General features: G+C 42.4%; 3 protein-coding genes across 4 annotated transcripts; 1 reads left to right on the top strand and 2 right to left on the bottom strand.

Annotated features, from left to right (window-relative positions):
• Positions 1-85: 85 nt before the first annotated feature.
• On the bottom strand, positions 86-11,547 carry kdn (citrate synthase). Of its 2 annotated transcripts, none has more exons than XM_070219087.1 (3): positions 11,264-11,547; positions 2,230-3,207; positions 86-1,432 (listed from the first exon to the last, which is right to left on the bottom strand). In XM_070219087.1, exons 1-3 carry the CDS (start codon positions 11,465-11,467, stop codon positions 1,061-1,063), a joined length of 1,554 nt encoding a protein of 517 aa, XP_070075188.1. In that variant the 5' UTR covers positions 11,468-11,547; the 3' UTR covers positions 86-1,060. The 2 variants fall into 2 exon arrangements, with proteins under 2 accessions (XP_070075188.1, XP_016993341.2); XM_017137852.3 differs by lacking the exon at positions 11,264-11,547 and adding an exon at positions 10,559-10,803.
• Positions 11,548-11,799: 252 nt separating this feature from the next.
• On the top strand, positions 11,800-12,611 carry ND-B16.6 (NADH dehydrogenase (ubiquinone) B16.6 subunit). The gene is made up of 3 exons (XM_017137865.3): positions 11,800-11,918; positions 11,974-12,090; positions 12,156-12,611. The coding sequence occupies exons 2-3, from the start codon at positions 11,985-11,987 to the stop codon at positions 12,512-12,514; spliced, it is 465 nt and encodes a 154-aa protein (XP_016993354.1). The 5' UTR covers positions 11,800-11,918; positions 11,974-11,984; the 3' UTR covers positions 12,515-12,611.
• Positions 12,612-12,934: 323 nt separating this feature from the next.
• Positions 12,935-14,855, bottom strand: LOC108054790 (zinc finger protein 771). Its single transcript, XM_017137864.3, has one exon. It carries the CDS (start codon positions 14,470-14,472, stop codon positions 13,273-13,275), a length of 1,200 nt encoding a protein of 399 aa, XP_016993353.2. The 5' UTR covers positions 14,473-14,855; the 3' UTR covers positions 12,935-13,272.
• Positions 14,856-15,523: the final 668 nt, after the last annotated feature.

Genomic DNA, 15,523 nt, shown 5'->3' with positions numbered 1-15,523 from the left:
TGCAGCTTTGGTCACACTGGCAGTGATCGTCACTCGTCACCGACTTCGCTGCACCCTTTCGCCGTGGAAATGGACACACACACGATTACGATTTTCGATCTTCAAGTTTGCTACGATTTATTGTGGGTTTGCTTTCTCGAATACACACTTGCACACAAGGCAATGAACGAACGCTTTGCAGATTCCACTGGTTTTAGATAGTTGTTGGCAATAACTACTCTCTATGCTTTATATTATTTATTGTTCTGTTTTTTTATTGAGTTTTGTTTCGTTTTTTTAATGTATTTGTTGGTTTCTTTACACTTGTTTTTATGTATTGTATTTCTCTCGTTTGTATCTTGTTTGCATAATAAATTATAGTTAAATTAAAAGTAAAATGTTATCAAGTTAGTAATTTTTTTAGGTTTTCAGGCGGGGTGGTGGTGCTGGTGGGTCGGACATTTCGGGCATTTTGGGGGGATAAAGCATTAGGGTGGTGGTGGTGGTTAGTCGATCGGCTAAGATGAAAACATAACAAACTAAATATATAGAGTGGGGGATCGTTGGTGGTGGGTGGTTTAGATGGGGAAGGGGGAAATGCTGAACATAAACAATAGGCGCAAACATTCTTCTCTCTGCCTGTCCTCCCTATATATATAGTCAATCGTGTATGTATATATATAGCTTATACAATTAATTAAGTGGTTGCTTTTGCTTTTGCTGGTTTCTCTCTTCGTTAATTATTTTACTACTAAAAATAAGTTTCTGCCTTATTTCCAACTTATTGTTTTGCTGTTGCAGGTTGCAGTTGCAGTGTGTTGCAGTTTTCTTCTGGTTTTCCTATTGGTTCGTATTTGGTTGCTGTTCTCCTTCTCCTTCTCCAACTACACATATCCAACTCTCTCAATATCAGCGTCGTCACATCGATCGATCGTCAATCGAATCTCCCTCTCCATCTTCCTCTCCCTCGTCAATTACAATCTACAGCTTCTGCATCCATCGTCCATCGTCCATCATCCTCTGGCTATAAAAGGTTGAACACTCCAGCTCTACCCGCTCCTCCTGCTCCTCCAGATGCCTCTTACTTCTGGACCATCTTGACCAGCAGATCGGTGGAGAAGGACTTGGGGCGCTCGATGGGCAGGCCGAGGGCGCGATCCCAGACGAGGGAGGCCAGCACGCCGAGGGCGCGGGACACGCCGAACAGCACCGTGTAGTAGTTCATCTCCTTCATGCCGTAGTACTGCAGCAGCACACCGGAATGGGCGTCCACATTGGGCCAGGGGTTCTTCACCTTGCCGGTCTCGGTGAGGATTGGGGGCACCACCTTGTAGATCTTCGACACCAGCTGGAAGGTCTCGTCGTCGGGCAGGTGCTTCAGGGCGAACTCGCGCTGGCAGGTGTAGCGGGGATCGGTCTTGCGGAGCACGGCATGTCCGTAGCCGGGAACCACCTGGAAAATTTATGAGAATTCACTTATTAATCTCACATATTTTTATTTTACTTTAATGCTAATTGTATGTTAAGTTAATTAATATTTTTGTATATTATATTTGTGATTTATTTTTATGGGAAAAAATAAAAAAAATATTAAGAGTATAGAAATAATAAGAATATTTAAATATTAATACATAGTAAATATTATTTTTCTTATTATTCTTATATTAAAATATTAATGTTACTATATTGTGAATTATTTTCTTGTTGACTAGCATAATAATTTGATGGAACAAATAAATAAAATATTAAGAGTATAGAAATAATAAGAATATTTAAATATTAATAAATAGTAAATATTATTTTTCTTATTATTCTTATATTAAAATATTAATATTCCTATATTGTGAATTATTTTCTTGTTGACTAACATAATAATTTTAAAAGGCATGGGAACAAGTAAATAAAATAATAAGAATATTTAAATATTAATATTCTTATTATTCTCTTATTAAAACATTAATATTCTTTTACTGCCATTTAATTTCTTACTGACTAGCATACAAATTTTATATGGCATAAGAATAAATAAATAAATACAAAAAACAATAAGAAATATAAATAATCGAAAGGATCATTTCATTTTGACCATAAAATAGACTTTAGGTGGTTCTAAAAATACGAAATTATTCACGCCAGACAGAGAATATATCCAAGTTGATGGCCATTATTTTTGTTTTGAATGTTTTCTTATTTTTCGATTATATAAAGCATATAGCATATAAACAGCATATAGCTTTGAAAAAACCTTACCTGTCCCGACTTGAGGGTCTTCCAGATGTACTCCTTGAGCTGCTCCTCCGAGGGGTTGTTGCCGGCCTCCTTCTGCAGCTTGCGCAGCCACACGAGCACCTCCTGGTTGGCCAGGCCGTGCAGGGGACCAGCGAGACCGTTCAGGCCGGCGGCGAAGGACAGGTAGGGATCGCTGAGGGCCGAGCCGACCAGATGAACGGTGTGGGCCGACACATTGCCGCCCTCGTGGTCACTGTGGATGGTCAGATAGAGACGCATCAGCTCGGTGAAGGGGGCATTGTCGTAGCCGAGCATCTTCACAAAGTTGGCCGACCAATCCAGGCTCGAGTCGATCGAGCGGGAGCCCTTGCCGCCGCGATAGGTGTTGCAGTAGATGGTGGCCGCCACGACGGGCAGCTTGGCGATCAGATCCATGCTGTCCTCGTAGACGTACTCCCAGTACTTGCTCTTGTGCACGCCATCCGAGTAGGCCTTGGCGAACTTGCTGTCGTGGTTGAGAGCGGTGACGGCGGCGGCGAACTGCGACATCGGATGCAGGGTGGTGGGCATGTTGTTCAGCATGGTGACCACGTGCTGGGGCAGAGCGGCACGCTCGGCCCATTCGCGGGACAACTGCTGGACCTGCGACTTGGTGGGCACCTCGCCGGTGAGCAGCAGCCAGAAGAGACCCTCGGGCAGGGGCTCAGTGCCGCCATCGGCGGCCGGCAGAACCTTCTGGCACTCGGGAATGGAGAGGCCGCGGAAGCGGATGCCCTCGTCAGCGTCCAGCACCGAGGTCTCCGTGACCAGGGCCTTGATGCCGCGCATGCCGCCGTACATCATGTCGATGGTCGTCTCGCCCATCTTGGTGGCGCCATGCTGCTTGCGGAAGTTCTTCACGCGCTCCTGCTCCTGGGGCACCTTGGCGGTCAGCACGTCGCGCAGGCTCTTGCCATCGGCGGAGATCATGCGAACGTAGGCTCCCACATTTGGCAGTTTCTGGAAGGGATTGAAAGAGCGGGATGAGTTTGGGGGCTTTTCTTATTAAGAGTTTGAAAATGATCGATAATTTCGATATTTTTGACAAAGTCTATTCGATAACATCGATGTTTTGAAGGGAAAACACAAATGAAATATCGAGAAATTATAATTTAATAAGAAGTCAGTCAGTGATTCAGTGGGGGATTTATTCTGGGGGACTTTCAACGAATAAACAAAAATACCCTCTGGTTAATCATTTTATTTTGTTTTGCGGGGAATGAATTAACAAAGAAACCTCTTGTTATATTTTCTGGCCAAATTAAATACGATCTTAAAGCAAACATAGAAACAGTGTCAAGTAAACCAAACAAAATAACGCAAAGACTGTAATATTTTCTGTTCAAATTAAACACAAGAAAAGTTGAAAACAAACAGTCAAATTACACTGTTTTTCACCAAGTCAACGACCTATAGTGTTTTCCTTTGAAGTTTGATATCAAATGAAAATAATCGTTAATTGTTAATCGACAGCTATCGTCGGAATATTTTTGAGAAATCCGATAAATTTCAAAGTAAATCCGGTACAGCATACAAATTAAATTGCTAGCCCCTTGGGGCACATCAAAAATCCCACTAATTACTTAAATCCTGGCTCACAAGCACTTCCGATCAATGCTATCGATTGCAATCGTACGTTTTTTGCCCGTCATTGAACGGCGCTTTCAAGTACAAGGCGAAATGCAAATCGCACGTATTCCTCGTATTCCTCGTCTGTAAGGCAGTCTGAGCTCAGCTGATAACGTTGCACTCGGTCGTTATGTCAACATTTCAACATTTTCAACCATGACTCAACTTTGGTCCCCGGGGGTTTGACGAACTTTGCGGCACAAACAACTGTTTGCCGGCATTTAATTCAATTCAACTTGATTGCCGGTTTATTGAACGACCGCCCACAACACCTGAATCAATCACAGGTTTTCTTTTCTTTTTTTTTTAAACTTTTAAGCACTAAAAAAAAAAATTTCCCTGAGTGGCTATAAGTTAACGTGGCTCTTCAATATCATATCATATTTTTGTGATCTAAAGATCATAAAGAAATATATAATATAAATTGGTTCTTAACAATATTTATTTTCCGAATAGACGAAAAAATTAATATTTCAAACCCCCTTTTCCCAGAACTCGCCTGCCGCCCCTGGTGATCGGTGATCTTTTGCCACGCGTTGGCATTTGTCAAATAAAACGAAACGAAATGGAAATGGAATTCCGAGCCGCGTTTCGAGCCCCAACTCGAGAGTCCGATTTCAATTCCCATTCCGCTCGGCAGGCGCAAAGTGCGATTTATTTCTGATTGACAGCCGTACAAAGCCCCCTTTTTCCCTCTATTTGTATATATATATATTTTTTGCTTTCCTTTTTTCTTTATTTTTTCTGGTTGCGCGGCCAGTGGGTCAACAAATTCAATTAACCAAGTGAACTTGTGGCGCCGCCTGCAAAATTGAATTGCATGATTTGCGGACCATTTGATTTGCGAGCGATCCGAAAGCGACCGGTTTTGGTTTCCCCTTCAGCACAACATAAAGCCCCAAATTCATTGATAAAAAGTATTCTCGATGTGCATATTAATTACCCGATGATAATGGCCGAGAGTAGCGTACCGAAAACAGGTTGATATCGTTGGCAAAAAAAAGAAGGGGGCGGTTTGGTAAGTAAAGTTGGTTGCCAACCGCAAATGTTGCTTTCCGTTACCACAAAAGAGGCACTGGGAGAAAACTAACGAAGCAAAACCCTTCCCAATGCATTTCTTTTAAATATATTATAGTTATCGATAAAGAAAATAATATATAATATATTGGAAATTAAAGATATTAATAGTTAAAAGCACCTTATATTTTCTGCCAGTGCAGTGTGAAATCGGAAACCCATAAAATCGCGAAAAACGTCGTTTTGTTGTCGGTGGTAAACCGTAAACCGCAAAGAAAACGACCATATATCCATAAATCCCACCGAAGGAAATGCTAATTGAGCTGTCAAGTGTGCGGTTTGCGGAGAAAGGCTTGCATAACACTTGACACATCAAATTGAAACCCAATGACCACGAACCACTGTGCATACCACATACCATATAAAGCCCCCGTCCTGCTATCTAATCATTATGCTTCATTATTTTTTTTTTTTTTGGAGGGGGGTACTTCAAATCGAGCCTCAAGTTGGGAATGTGCGAATACATTTGTATACAATTTGAGAGCTCATTATCTGGCGCAGAGGCGCGCGTTCATCTGCTGATAAGCCGAATGGCAAGTAATCCAAATGAATTTCAAGGTCTCACGCGCCGGCAATTATCGCATGTCTAACTAGTCGCAGTCGCAGTCGATAGTCCGTAGTCTTATACTTAGTCGTAGGTTGCGTTGTCATCAAGGAAGCGAATGCGGAGTCGCGTGTTTTGACGGCGCCGGCAGACTTCCTTTCGCCTCTTTCCGCCACAAATGATCGAATGTTCCAGTGGTTATGCAACAAGTACTATAAACTATATGCTATACTATAGAAACGTAGAACCTTGAAAAAGCCGGGAAAGCCTCGAGATGCGAGTGGCTGGCAGAGTTGTCATCGAGGTGAGCCACCGATGACCCCGTGTGGAGATGGAGATGGAATCGAGTGTTCTCACACCCCAGACTAGTACAGTGATAACTCGGCAGTAGGACCAATTTACTGAACTTTTCATTGCAAATCTTACAGAGTATTAATTAAAGAAATATAAAACAGGGTTTAAATAATATTTGCATAAATGTAAAATAGATATTAAAAAGAAAAAAAAATTTTTTTTTTAAATAGGTTGCCATATAAGGGATGCTATATAATATAATTTCGCAATTAACTCCATGCAACTGAACGATCACTGTACTGCAATTTAATGGCTTTTGGAATGATCATTACGAAAACGGTTTGATCTCACTATGATGGGATTGGGATGGTAGGTTGGGGGGGTTTTCAAAGGGGTAGAACCTTGGGTTCTCCTTGCCTCGCGCTCGCGTGACGTTTTCAATTCGGTTTGATGATTCCTGCTATTAGAGACCGCTTGTCAGTTGTCTAATAATTGCACTGCGAGTTAATCGTCTTAATTAAGTTTGCCATTCTCTATACTTTTTATTGTGTCTCCCGCCACAGACGCCGAAAGTAAACAGAAATCGCACAATCGCATCGCATTGAAAGTACCGCGTGACGTAATCCCGCCATTCAACTCAACTCAACTCAAATCGGTTCGGTTTGGTTCGGATCAGTTGAACCAACAAACTTTAAAGCGACGACTCTTGTTGCCAGGTCGGATTTTTCCCTTCAGTCATTTAAAAGCTGTAAAAATTCGGACTAAGCGAAGTTCATAATGGGGATTTTGCGAGAAATTACGGGGTATGCGTCGTAAACAGACACTAATTTGCACATTACTTTGGTTCGATTCCGGTTCTACAAAAAAAAAAGTTGTTATTTATTTAAAAATAACATTTTTGTTTTGTTTCAACTTTCCGATACTTTTGTATCTTTTAAGCTCGCCCTAAAATCCCTTGTTTATTTGTTCTCTGACGACAAATTTTGCAAGTTGAGCCCTGCTCATTTGCGCATTGCGAAATCGCCTAAATATAAACACAAATATTTGGCCATGTTTTTATCGCGAACAAAATAATAATAATAAAAAAAGAAGAGGAGGGAAAAAAAAGTACTGATTGAGTTAACACCTTATTCCCACCAGTTGGTTGGGGGGCTTTGCGTGTCCGCTTTATCAGCGATATGGCGACGTCTACCGATCATGTGCCCAGCAGCAAATTTGTCACGCTTATCAGGTCGAAAAAAGGGGGGTTTATACATATACATATATGTGGAGATAGGGGCGGGGCATTTTGCGGATCGAGGCGGTTAAGGCAAAAGAACAATAAATTATCAGCAACACTGATTTGATTTGGCCACATCGCTTAAGATTGTTTCAAATATGTGCATTCAATAGATGCATTTTAACAATGGACTGTTGTCCCGTCGACAAGGTGACACTTATATTGAGCCACTTGAATTGCATAACTCTGAGATTAAAGCATATTATTGTAAAATGAATAGGAACTGCAATCGGTTGATTATTAAACAATGTATATAACGTGTACATTTGCCTAATAAACTCTTTATGGGTGAGAAAAACCCTATGCTGATAACGAAAAGCATAATTTTATTGATACGAAATGGTAATATATGACGGTATTTACACAGAGAGAATTCTGACGTTCTCATCTGAGTTGAAAATGTTCTTAAAAATATAAATGCCTTTTTTAAGTTCAAAATGTTCTAAATGTGCTTGAATTAAGTTAAATTGGTTCTTAAAATCTAGTTGAGCTTAGAATGTTCTTGAAATAAGAACGAAATGTTATTATTTTAGCACAGGGTTCTTAAATCAAATCGATTTTGTTCTCAAAAACCACAATCCCTCAAAATGTTCTCAGTTTGAGAACGAAAAGGACTAAAGAATGAACAAAAATTAAGTTGCATTTCAACTTAAAGTGATTCAAAACTCTATTCTCTAATTTTTATGGATTTCCTAGAAAGCGTTAGGATGTTTTCGTTTGACACCTAGCACGCATTAGGCCATTTTCCTTTGCTCCAATACGACCTTACCATTAGATTTGCCCTTTTCGTCTTATTTATAATTCCCAACTGGGTCTAGCCCTTCATGAACCAAGGCCAAGTCAGATATTGAGACTTTAAGACTTTTTTTCTGGCTTAAGTCTTTAATGAACTTCCACACTAGCTGGAAGTCAAGTGCAACGCGCACCTTTATAAGGTGTAATGGACAACTACCTTTTTAATATTACTTATAAATTACTCTTATCCTTAGCTAAAATCAAACTCAAAATGCTATAGAATTGAGAGCAAAAAGTGCTGTAAATAGAACAAGTGAACTTATATTTGAATCCATTTGATTTAAAAATGTTCTTGAATTAAGAACAAAATCAACTTGAAAATAGAACGAAGTGAACTTAATGTCGGATTTTTAGCTAACACCATTTCGTTCTGATATTGAGAACATTCAACTCGAAATGAGAACATTTGTGCTTACCCGGTTTTTAAGAACGAATGTTCTTGATTTGAGTGCAATGTTCTTGGTTTTTTTTCTCTGTGTACTAATTATTTATGATATGATAGGATAAAGTTTTATCTATTTATATAATGCCCAAAGTGAGTTAAGAACAAGTGGTAAATGGTAGATGGAAGTTTTGTGGCGAAATACCTCACATGATACCTCACCCCCATCGATGCGATGATTTGGGGCCCCCTTTTTCTTTATCTCGCGTATCTCGGGACCCTCAAACTTTCCATGACGCCCGTTTAGGCGGCGTTATCTCGGCGCATAACTAGAATTCTGGATCGGTAATCCGAATCCGTCCAGGTGGAAATGGGTCCACTTGAGCTTTGCCCATGGGTCATAAAATCCCGATTTAGATTCCCTAATCAACAAAAAATCCGCTGCGGCCGTAAAACTTAATATACAAATGATGTGTACATACTTATACAGTGTATAAATTATGCATTTGCTCTTATGCAATCGCTTTATCATCTGTTTACTATTTCCTTTCCTTTTTTTTTTGTTTTTTTTGCACGCCCTCTCTATCTGCACACTCTCTTTACTTTCTACACCCTCTCTCTCTTAGTTTGTTTTGAAAAAAAAGGGCCGTGGGCGTTACGTAAGAATCGTCACGATTTGTGACGTATTAGCGAAGAGGCGATAAAAAATTTCGCGTGTTGCCATTTCGTCGTGCTACGTCAAACGCGAATAAAAAAAGTTTTTTTGGCCTGAACACTGAGCAAAAAGAGGAAAGCCTGAATATTAAACCATATATAAATTAAGCTAATTGACAAAAAAAAACCGTATGTAGTTTAACATTTACAGCAATTATTTATAGACAAAACAAGTAAAAGACGAAAAAATTAACTAAAATGCCTCGGCCGACGTCAGCGCGATTTTTTTTGGCACTCTGCCAGCGTCGGCAGAACAGGAAGAACAAGAATCGGGGAGCGTGCATAACATTTGCCAAAACTACACAGCGAGAAATTAAAGTTTTGTTTTTATTTATTACAAATATAATAATAATATTTGTATTTTTTCTGTATTATTTGTTATGAAAATTTAATTAGTTTAATTTTTCCAAGATTTGTTTTATTATAATAAAATATATAATTGTTTTTTAGTTTTTCAAACCTAAACTGTTGTTTTAAGCATAGCTTAATATAAATTTTCCCTTCATATTTTTGCGAAATGACCTTAGTTTTTTCCCGGTATAAATATTACCCAACGCGGGTCAAAGAAAACGAAAAACACCCCCGAAAAAACGCAAAAGGAGGCTCGTCCTGCGAGCCCTTCTTCGTGTGTATGTATGTGTGCAAAGCCGACTGCGTGTGTGTGATATTGATTTTTCAATTATCAAATCGCAAATTCCTTCTTTTCGGTCTCTTTTTTTTAGCATTATGCAATCCACACACATTGCAAGTGTGCATCATTGCCGGTGGTGGGCGGTGGGTGGTGTTCGGTGTTGAGTGGAAGTGGGCGTGCTGCTCCTCCTTTTGCTTTAAGGTCATTCGGCGGACACTTCTCTTTTGCCAGAAAGAGATGCTTGTTTTTTTTTTGGCAACAACAACAATAACGTGACACGCATGGGAAATACGGAACAGAAGAGAGGAGAGGGGAAATGGTTCTCTTTTGTTTTTATTCTCTCTCCGCTCTCCTCTCTCTTACTCTCTCTTCTTTTGGCTCTGCGCCGTGGCATTTGTTTTTGTTGTTGTAAATTTACAAGAATAAGGTAAGGTAAAAAAAAAAACTTAAGCCGGACTTGTGGAAATTTACCATAAAAAATCTAAAGAAATTGGGCGGGTCGAAGAGAAGAGTTCGTCAAACCCGAAAAAACAGAGTTTTATTTATAGAGGCAGTCCGATGTTGCCAAAAAAAAAAAAGAAATTGGGCGAATTTCATTTGGCGATTATGTAATGTATTAGAACAAAACACACATACAAATGGACATACATATATACGAGCACACACTCGCAGGGGCACTTATCATTTGCCAACAACAATGGAGCGAATAAAGTTTCTTAATCGCAAGCACATGGCTGGAAATTCTTCTTTTTTTATTCCAGCGTGACGTGCGTGGAAGAAGAAGAGCGGGAAGGAGTAGGAGTAGGATAAGAAGAAGAAGCAGCAGGAGAAGGTGTTGACAACAAAAGCGTCGACACACTTTACAGTTATCAAAACGGAAGGGGCGGAGGGGGAAGGGGCGTAAAAGGAAGTGGGAATCTGAGGAAGATACACTGAACAAAAATGCTACCCAAAGGGGAAACTCACCTGTGCCTCGGTCAATTTGCGTGCGGAAATGCGGTAGAGCGACATGGCAATGCGATTACGTACGGTACTGCGAGTAGAAGAAAAACACTTTCGCCTTGGCTAGAAGAAAATCCCTCTCTCGCACTGAGAAAAAACACAGACACACACAGAAAAAAATTGCCTCCTCCTTTTTCCTGGAAGTGAAGTGTTCTTTTCGTGGGTTTCTCGTCTAGCAGCTGCGCGGCAACTGAATGTTGCCCGCCAAGCGCGCATTTCCACGGGCCGTTGAAAAAACACACACACACACCCGCTAATTCCCACGCAACGGTGTTTTGGGCTTACCCGATGCAAGGTCACACTAAAGGTGGACTGGCACTTTATACACCCACGCCGTAAATGGAATTACCCCGCTTGCAAAGATTGGTTACTAATTTTAAAGCTTTAGATTGGTAACCAATTCAAAGGGTTTACTCTTGCCAGCACAAGTATTGCATTTTCATTCAAAATTCGCGTTTTAACTCTGGTTCACACCCCCAATCAGTGCTGGCAACTCGGTTTTTTTCAAGCCAAATACTACCGTTATTATTATTCCTGGTAAACTTTGCAACTTAAATCTAATATTTTATGAGAAAAAGGCTAAAGACTCAAGAAGTCAACCTAGTTTTATCGCCATTTGTACAATTTTTCCTTCTGAGCCCCGAAACACAACGGTAAAACAAAACTCACTTGCGCTTCCGAGACTTTTCCCAAGGATTCAGGACTCGGCTGCTGCTGTTCCTTCAGTTGGCCTGTAGTATCATCTTCCTGCTTGGAGCGCAACCGTTGGAAGCCAAAGGGTTTGGCGTCCCAAATTGACTTTTTGGCCAAAGAACGGTGTTGCATTGAAAAATACTGCCTCGAAGAGGCACTTACAAGGCGAAGCACGAACATGATTGTATAAAAAGTGAAGAAACTTTCAATTTTCCGACTTTGCTTTCCTCTTTTAAAGGAATATCAAGCCTAGTGATGTTAGAAATTGAAATACTTTGACAGGAAAGTGAGATATAGAATCGATTGAAATATTAATAATCGTTGAAAATTCGATGATTAAATTCAGGACTAAAAATGTATTATTTTAATAAAATAAATTCAAAGAACTCCAAAAATAAAACTAATATAAATAAATGTTTTGAAATCTACAGCTTGAAAAATAGATTTTATTTCAAATATTCCTTACCACTTAGCCAGTACAGCCACCACAGTCAGCGGTGGTCAACCCTCGATATAAGCCAATCGATAACAACGAAAAGTGCGTAATATCGACCCACTCACATCACTAGGTGTTATGCAAAATACGTCATTTTTTGTAACTTTTCGACTGGTTTTTTCCCCTTAATCGAGCGTAAGTGCTGATTTGGCCAGGCCCGCAGCCGACCTATATCTCTGACCATCCGCAGGAGGAGTCAACATGGCGACGGCCGTGCCGCATTGCCCCCCGAAACAGGACCTGCCCCCGCCGGGCGGCTACAAGAAGATCCCCTTCGCCCGCGTGCCGCCCAAGAGCTACTTCACAGGTGAGTTATATGGTGCAATATCTGTATAATCAGGATATATATATATGCCATTTCGATATGCCAAGGCTTCACCATGATCGGCAGCTATGTGGCCGTAACGGCCGTCGGCCTGGGAATCTACTATCTGACCGCCAAGAAGGTGAAGCGCGACGAGATCGAGATGCGTTCCGCCCAGAATGTGATCTTCCCGATTTTGGTCGCTGAGAGGGATCGCGAGTTCCTGCGCCAGCTGCGCCGAAATAGGGACGAGGAGGCCGAGCTGATGAAGAACGTGCCCGGCTGGGAGGTGGGCACCTGGTACGGCGAGCCCGTCTTCAAGACTCTGCCCGAGGACACCCTGGTGACGCCGATCTTCAAGGAGTTCTACGCCCACTCCGACTGGAAGTCGTACGCCAAGCGTGCCCATCTGAAGCTCTGGTCGTAAATCTAGTTAATGCCTAAGCCGCCTCCTTTTTTTGTTAGTCTATATGCGCCGCCTGAGTGCTAAAATATTGCCCAATTATAATGTCAGATTGGCTGTATTTTTCGCCGTGTTTCCATGTTTTTGTCCTTTTTGGATTGGAGCAGCGAGGTTACCAGAGATTTCGACGGGGGCGTTGCCGTCCAGCTGCAAAATAGTGCTCAAAAATGGCCAAATATTATAGTGGGGAATCCCACTGGTTTGGTTTATGGATAAAAATCATTTAATTGAAATTATAAGCGGAAAAATCCAAGCTACACAATAAAAATGGAAACTTATTAGAAAAAAATATTTAATTGAAAAATTGAAGCTTAGCATAGGGGTAAAAATATATATATATAAATGACTATATATAACATTAACAAATTGTAGAATAGAAAAGGGTTCATGATTTAGTGTTTTATTGAATTCAACATCGATTTGACGCGCGTTTTTGTGTGCCAGCATTTGTTTTTTCGGTTATTACACAATAGCGGGTGGTTTGGGGGCTCTATCATTAAGTAGTCGTAATTAAAAGTAAGTAATATATATCTATACATTGGCCATAATCGCCAGCCGTGTGTTCATCTCAATCAAACCTTCTTTTAAAGCCGCAAAGGTGGCCGAAAAAATCAAATTATAACATGTGTGGATTGTGGGTGGTGTGAAACAAAGGCTCGCTCGTTGAGGCCCCGAAAAAAGCAAGTGTGTGTGGTGTCCATCTGGTGATCCTGCTGCTCCTCCTACTTCATGTCCCTGCGCCGCTTGATGCTCCCATCGCAGGTGGGCAGGTGGCGCTGCAGGAAGCCCTCGAAGACGAACTTGCGGCCGCAGCGCTCGCAGCTGAACTCGCGCTTCTCCTCCACCTGCTGCTTGTGCTGGCGCAGTGCCTCCGCATTGGAGTACTTGTCGCGGCAGGCGTCGCAGGCATAGCGCCGCTTCACCTGGCCCACATCGAAGACCACCGTGAAGTTCTGCGAGCAGAAGGCGCACTGGAACTCCTTGACCACCACCTTCTTGCCGCCATGAGCGGCAGCCAAGGCAACCGCCTCGGCCTCCAGCTTATCCTGATGCTTGTGCGACTCCATGTGAGCCGAGTACTTGGTCTCGTCGACGAACTTGCGATAGCAGCGCGTGCAGCGGAAGGGCTGCTCGCCCGTGTGCCGCATCATGTGCTCCTTGAGGTACGCAACCGAATTGAAGACCTTGCTGCACACCTTGCACTTGCGGTCCTCGGCGGAGACCTCGTTTCGCTGGCGCAGGCAGGCGCGCATGTGGAGCTTCAGCGAGCCGGCGGCACTGTAGCAATTGCCGCAGTTGGGGCAGTAGAAGGTCTTGTTCCGCGAGTGCGGATCCTGCTCGGCCTGGTCGATGGTGCCCTCGAAAACGATGGAGCCCACTTCGTCGTCCTCGTCCTCCTCCTCCTCCTGCTCCACGGTGACGATCTCGTCGTCATGCTCCAGCTCCTCGCCCTCCTCCAGCTCATGGTCCCCCTCCCCGTCCTCCTCCTCGTCCAGCTCCTCCTCCTCCTCTCCGCCAGCGTGATGCAGATTGGGCACTATGTGCAGAATGGTGTGCGTGCCGTCGCCCTGCTCGATGGTCTCCACCTCCTCGACGGTGCTGTTCTCGACCAGCTGCTGCAGGGTCACCGCATGGCCGTTCTCGTCGATGATCACCTCCTGGGCGTTGGCCAGAGCCTCGTGCTCCCGGTCGCTGAGGGTGACCACCGCCGTTTCGGTGACGTCGTCGTCGTCGGCGGTGGCGTAGGCATAGGTGTAGTGGGTCTCCTGGTCGTCGTGGTCGTCGTGGTGGTGGTGGTGGTGGTGCTCCTCCTCCAGCTGCTCCTCCTCCTCCTGCTCCTCGTGCTCCTCCACCTCGGGATCGTGCTGGATGAGCACCGTTTCCTCCTTCACCGCGGCGTATTTCACACGCTTGGCATTCATTTTGGTTACGGGGATTTAGATGGCGGAGCAAGTGCGTCCGGCTGCGGGAAGCTGGTGAATTGAAAAGAACTTTGGCAGGACGGCTTCGTCCCTTTTCAGTTTTCCCGGCTGACAGCTCCACTTCCCTCCTCCTCTCTCTTTCTCTCGCCTGTCGCTCTCTCTCTGTCGCTCCCTCGCAACCTATCGGGCCAGGTGTCACCTGGAAAGTGGTAACCTAAATCCAATCCCCGCCTGCTTGCTCCGGCAACTTCTTTTTGGCGGCTCTTTCGCTCCGCTTTTTTTCCACAATAGTCAACACTACGAATTTAATATACAATTTTTGGTGGCAACTTCGGCCAAGATGGTGGAAAAAAGCAGAGCTGCATGCGGTCTGGCCATGTACGTCAAATTAGCGACGATGGGTTAGCAACGAAATTGGAACGCTGAAATGTGGAACACGGGTGCTATTTTATTTTTCCATTTTATCGCTCTTTGGGGGTTGAATTGTGAAATGAGTGATGCTAAATTGCTTGGCATACAAATATCTATCGATCTAGATAGCGAATGCGATAAAGTGCATTCTGTGCGAGCCGTATTAATTCAGTAAAGTTTGCATGGAAAATATGTGTTCATTTCGCTGGCAATATTTAGTGCATTTTTGGTATTCTTATTTATCGCTGGGTCAATCGATAAGTGGCAACGCTGACAATTGCGCGGGCATTCAAAATGCCCGTTTAAAGAATTTTCAGATTTAATCTATTTATAAAAAAGTTAGTTTTGGATTGATTAATTTTAATTTTAATTTTACTTATAAACAAAACAAAAAGGAAAAATGTATATTCTTACCAAAACCCAAACCCAAACTTTCCACGCCAAAATAATTGGTTTTTTGACCGTAACAATGGAAATATTGATCCAAATATGAATTGTCATACCTTTCTGAACTCGTTGTTAAATTTCCAATCGATTGGCATTTAAACCTGTACATTTTATTTTTTTTGCAATTTTTCGTAAAAAATTATGATGTACCCCCTTATAAAAAAATTGAAAATTTGAGAAAATTTTATTTTTT

Source organism: Drosophila takahashii, chromosome X (genome assembly GCF_030179915.1).
Source record: "Drosophila takahashii strain IR98-3 E-12201 chromosome X, DtakHiC1v2, whole genome shotgun sequence".
NCBI classification, from domain to species: Eukaryota; Metazoa; Arthropoda; class Insecta; order Diptera; family Drosophilidae; genus Drosophila; species Drosophila takahashii.
Note: the sequence above shows the minus strand (reverse complement) of the source record. Positions and strands in the feature narration are given on the sequence as shown.

Coding starts and splice junctions, on each gene's coding strand:
- ND-B16.6 (XM_017137865.3), top strand. CDS start 11,985: ATGGCGACGGCCGTGCCGCATTGCCCCCCGAAACAGGACCTGCCCCCG. Junction 12,091..12,155: donor GCCCAAGAGCTACTTCACAG/GTGAGTTATATG, acceptor CGATATGCCAAG/GCTTCACCATGATCGGCAGC.
- kdn (XM_070219087.1), bottom strand. CDS start 11,467: ATGTTCGTGCTTCGCCTTGTAAGTGCCTCTTCGAGGCAGTATTTTTCA. Junction 3,208..11,263: donor GAAAAGTCTCGGAAGCGCAA/GTGAGTTTTGTT, acceptor AATCCCTTCCAG/AAACTGCCAAATGTGGGAGC. Junction 1,433..2,229: donor AGACCCTCAAGTCGGGACAG/GTAAGGTTTTTT, acceptor TAAATTTTCCAG/GTGGTTCCCGGCTACGGACA.
- LOC108054790 (XM_017137864.3), bottom strand. CDS start 14,472: ATGAATGCCAAGCGTGTGAAATACGCCGCGGTGAAGGAGGAAACGGTG.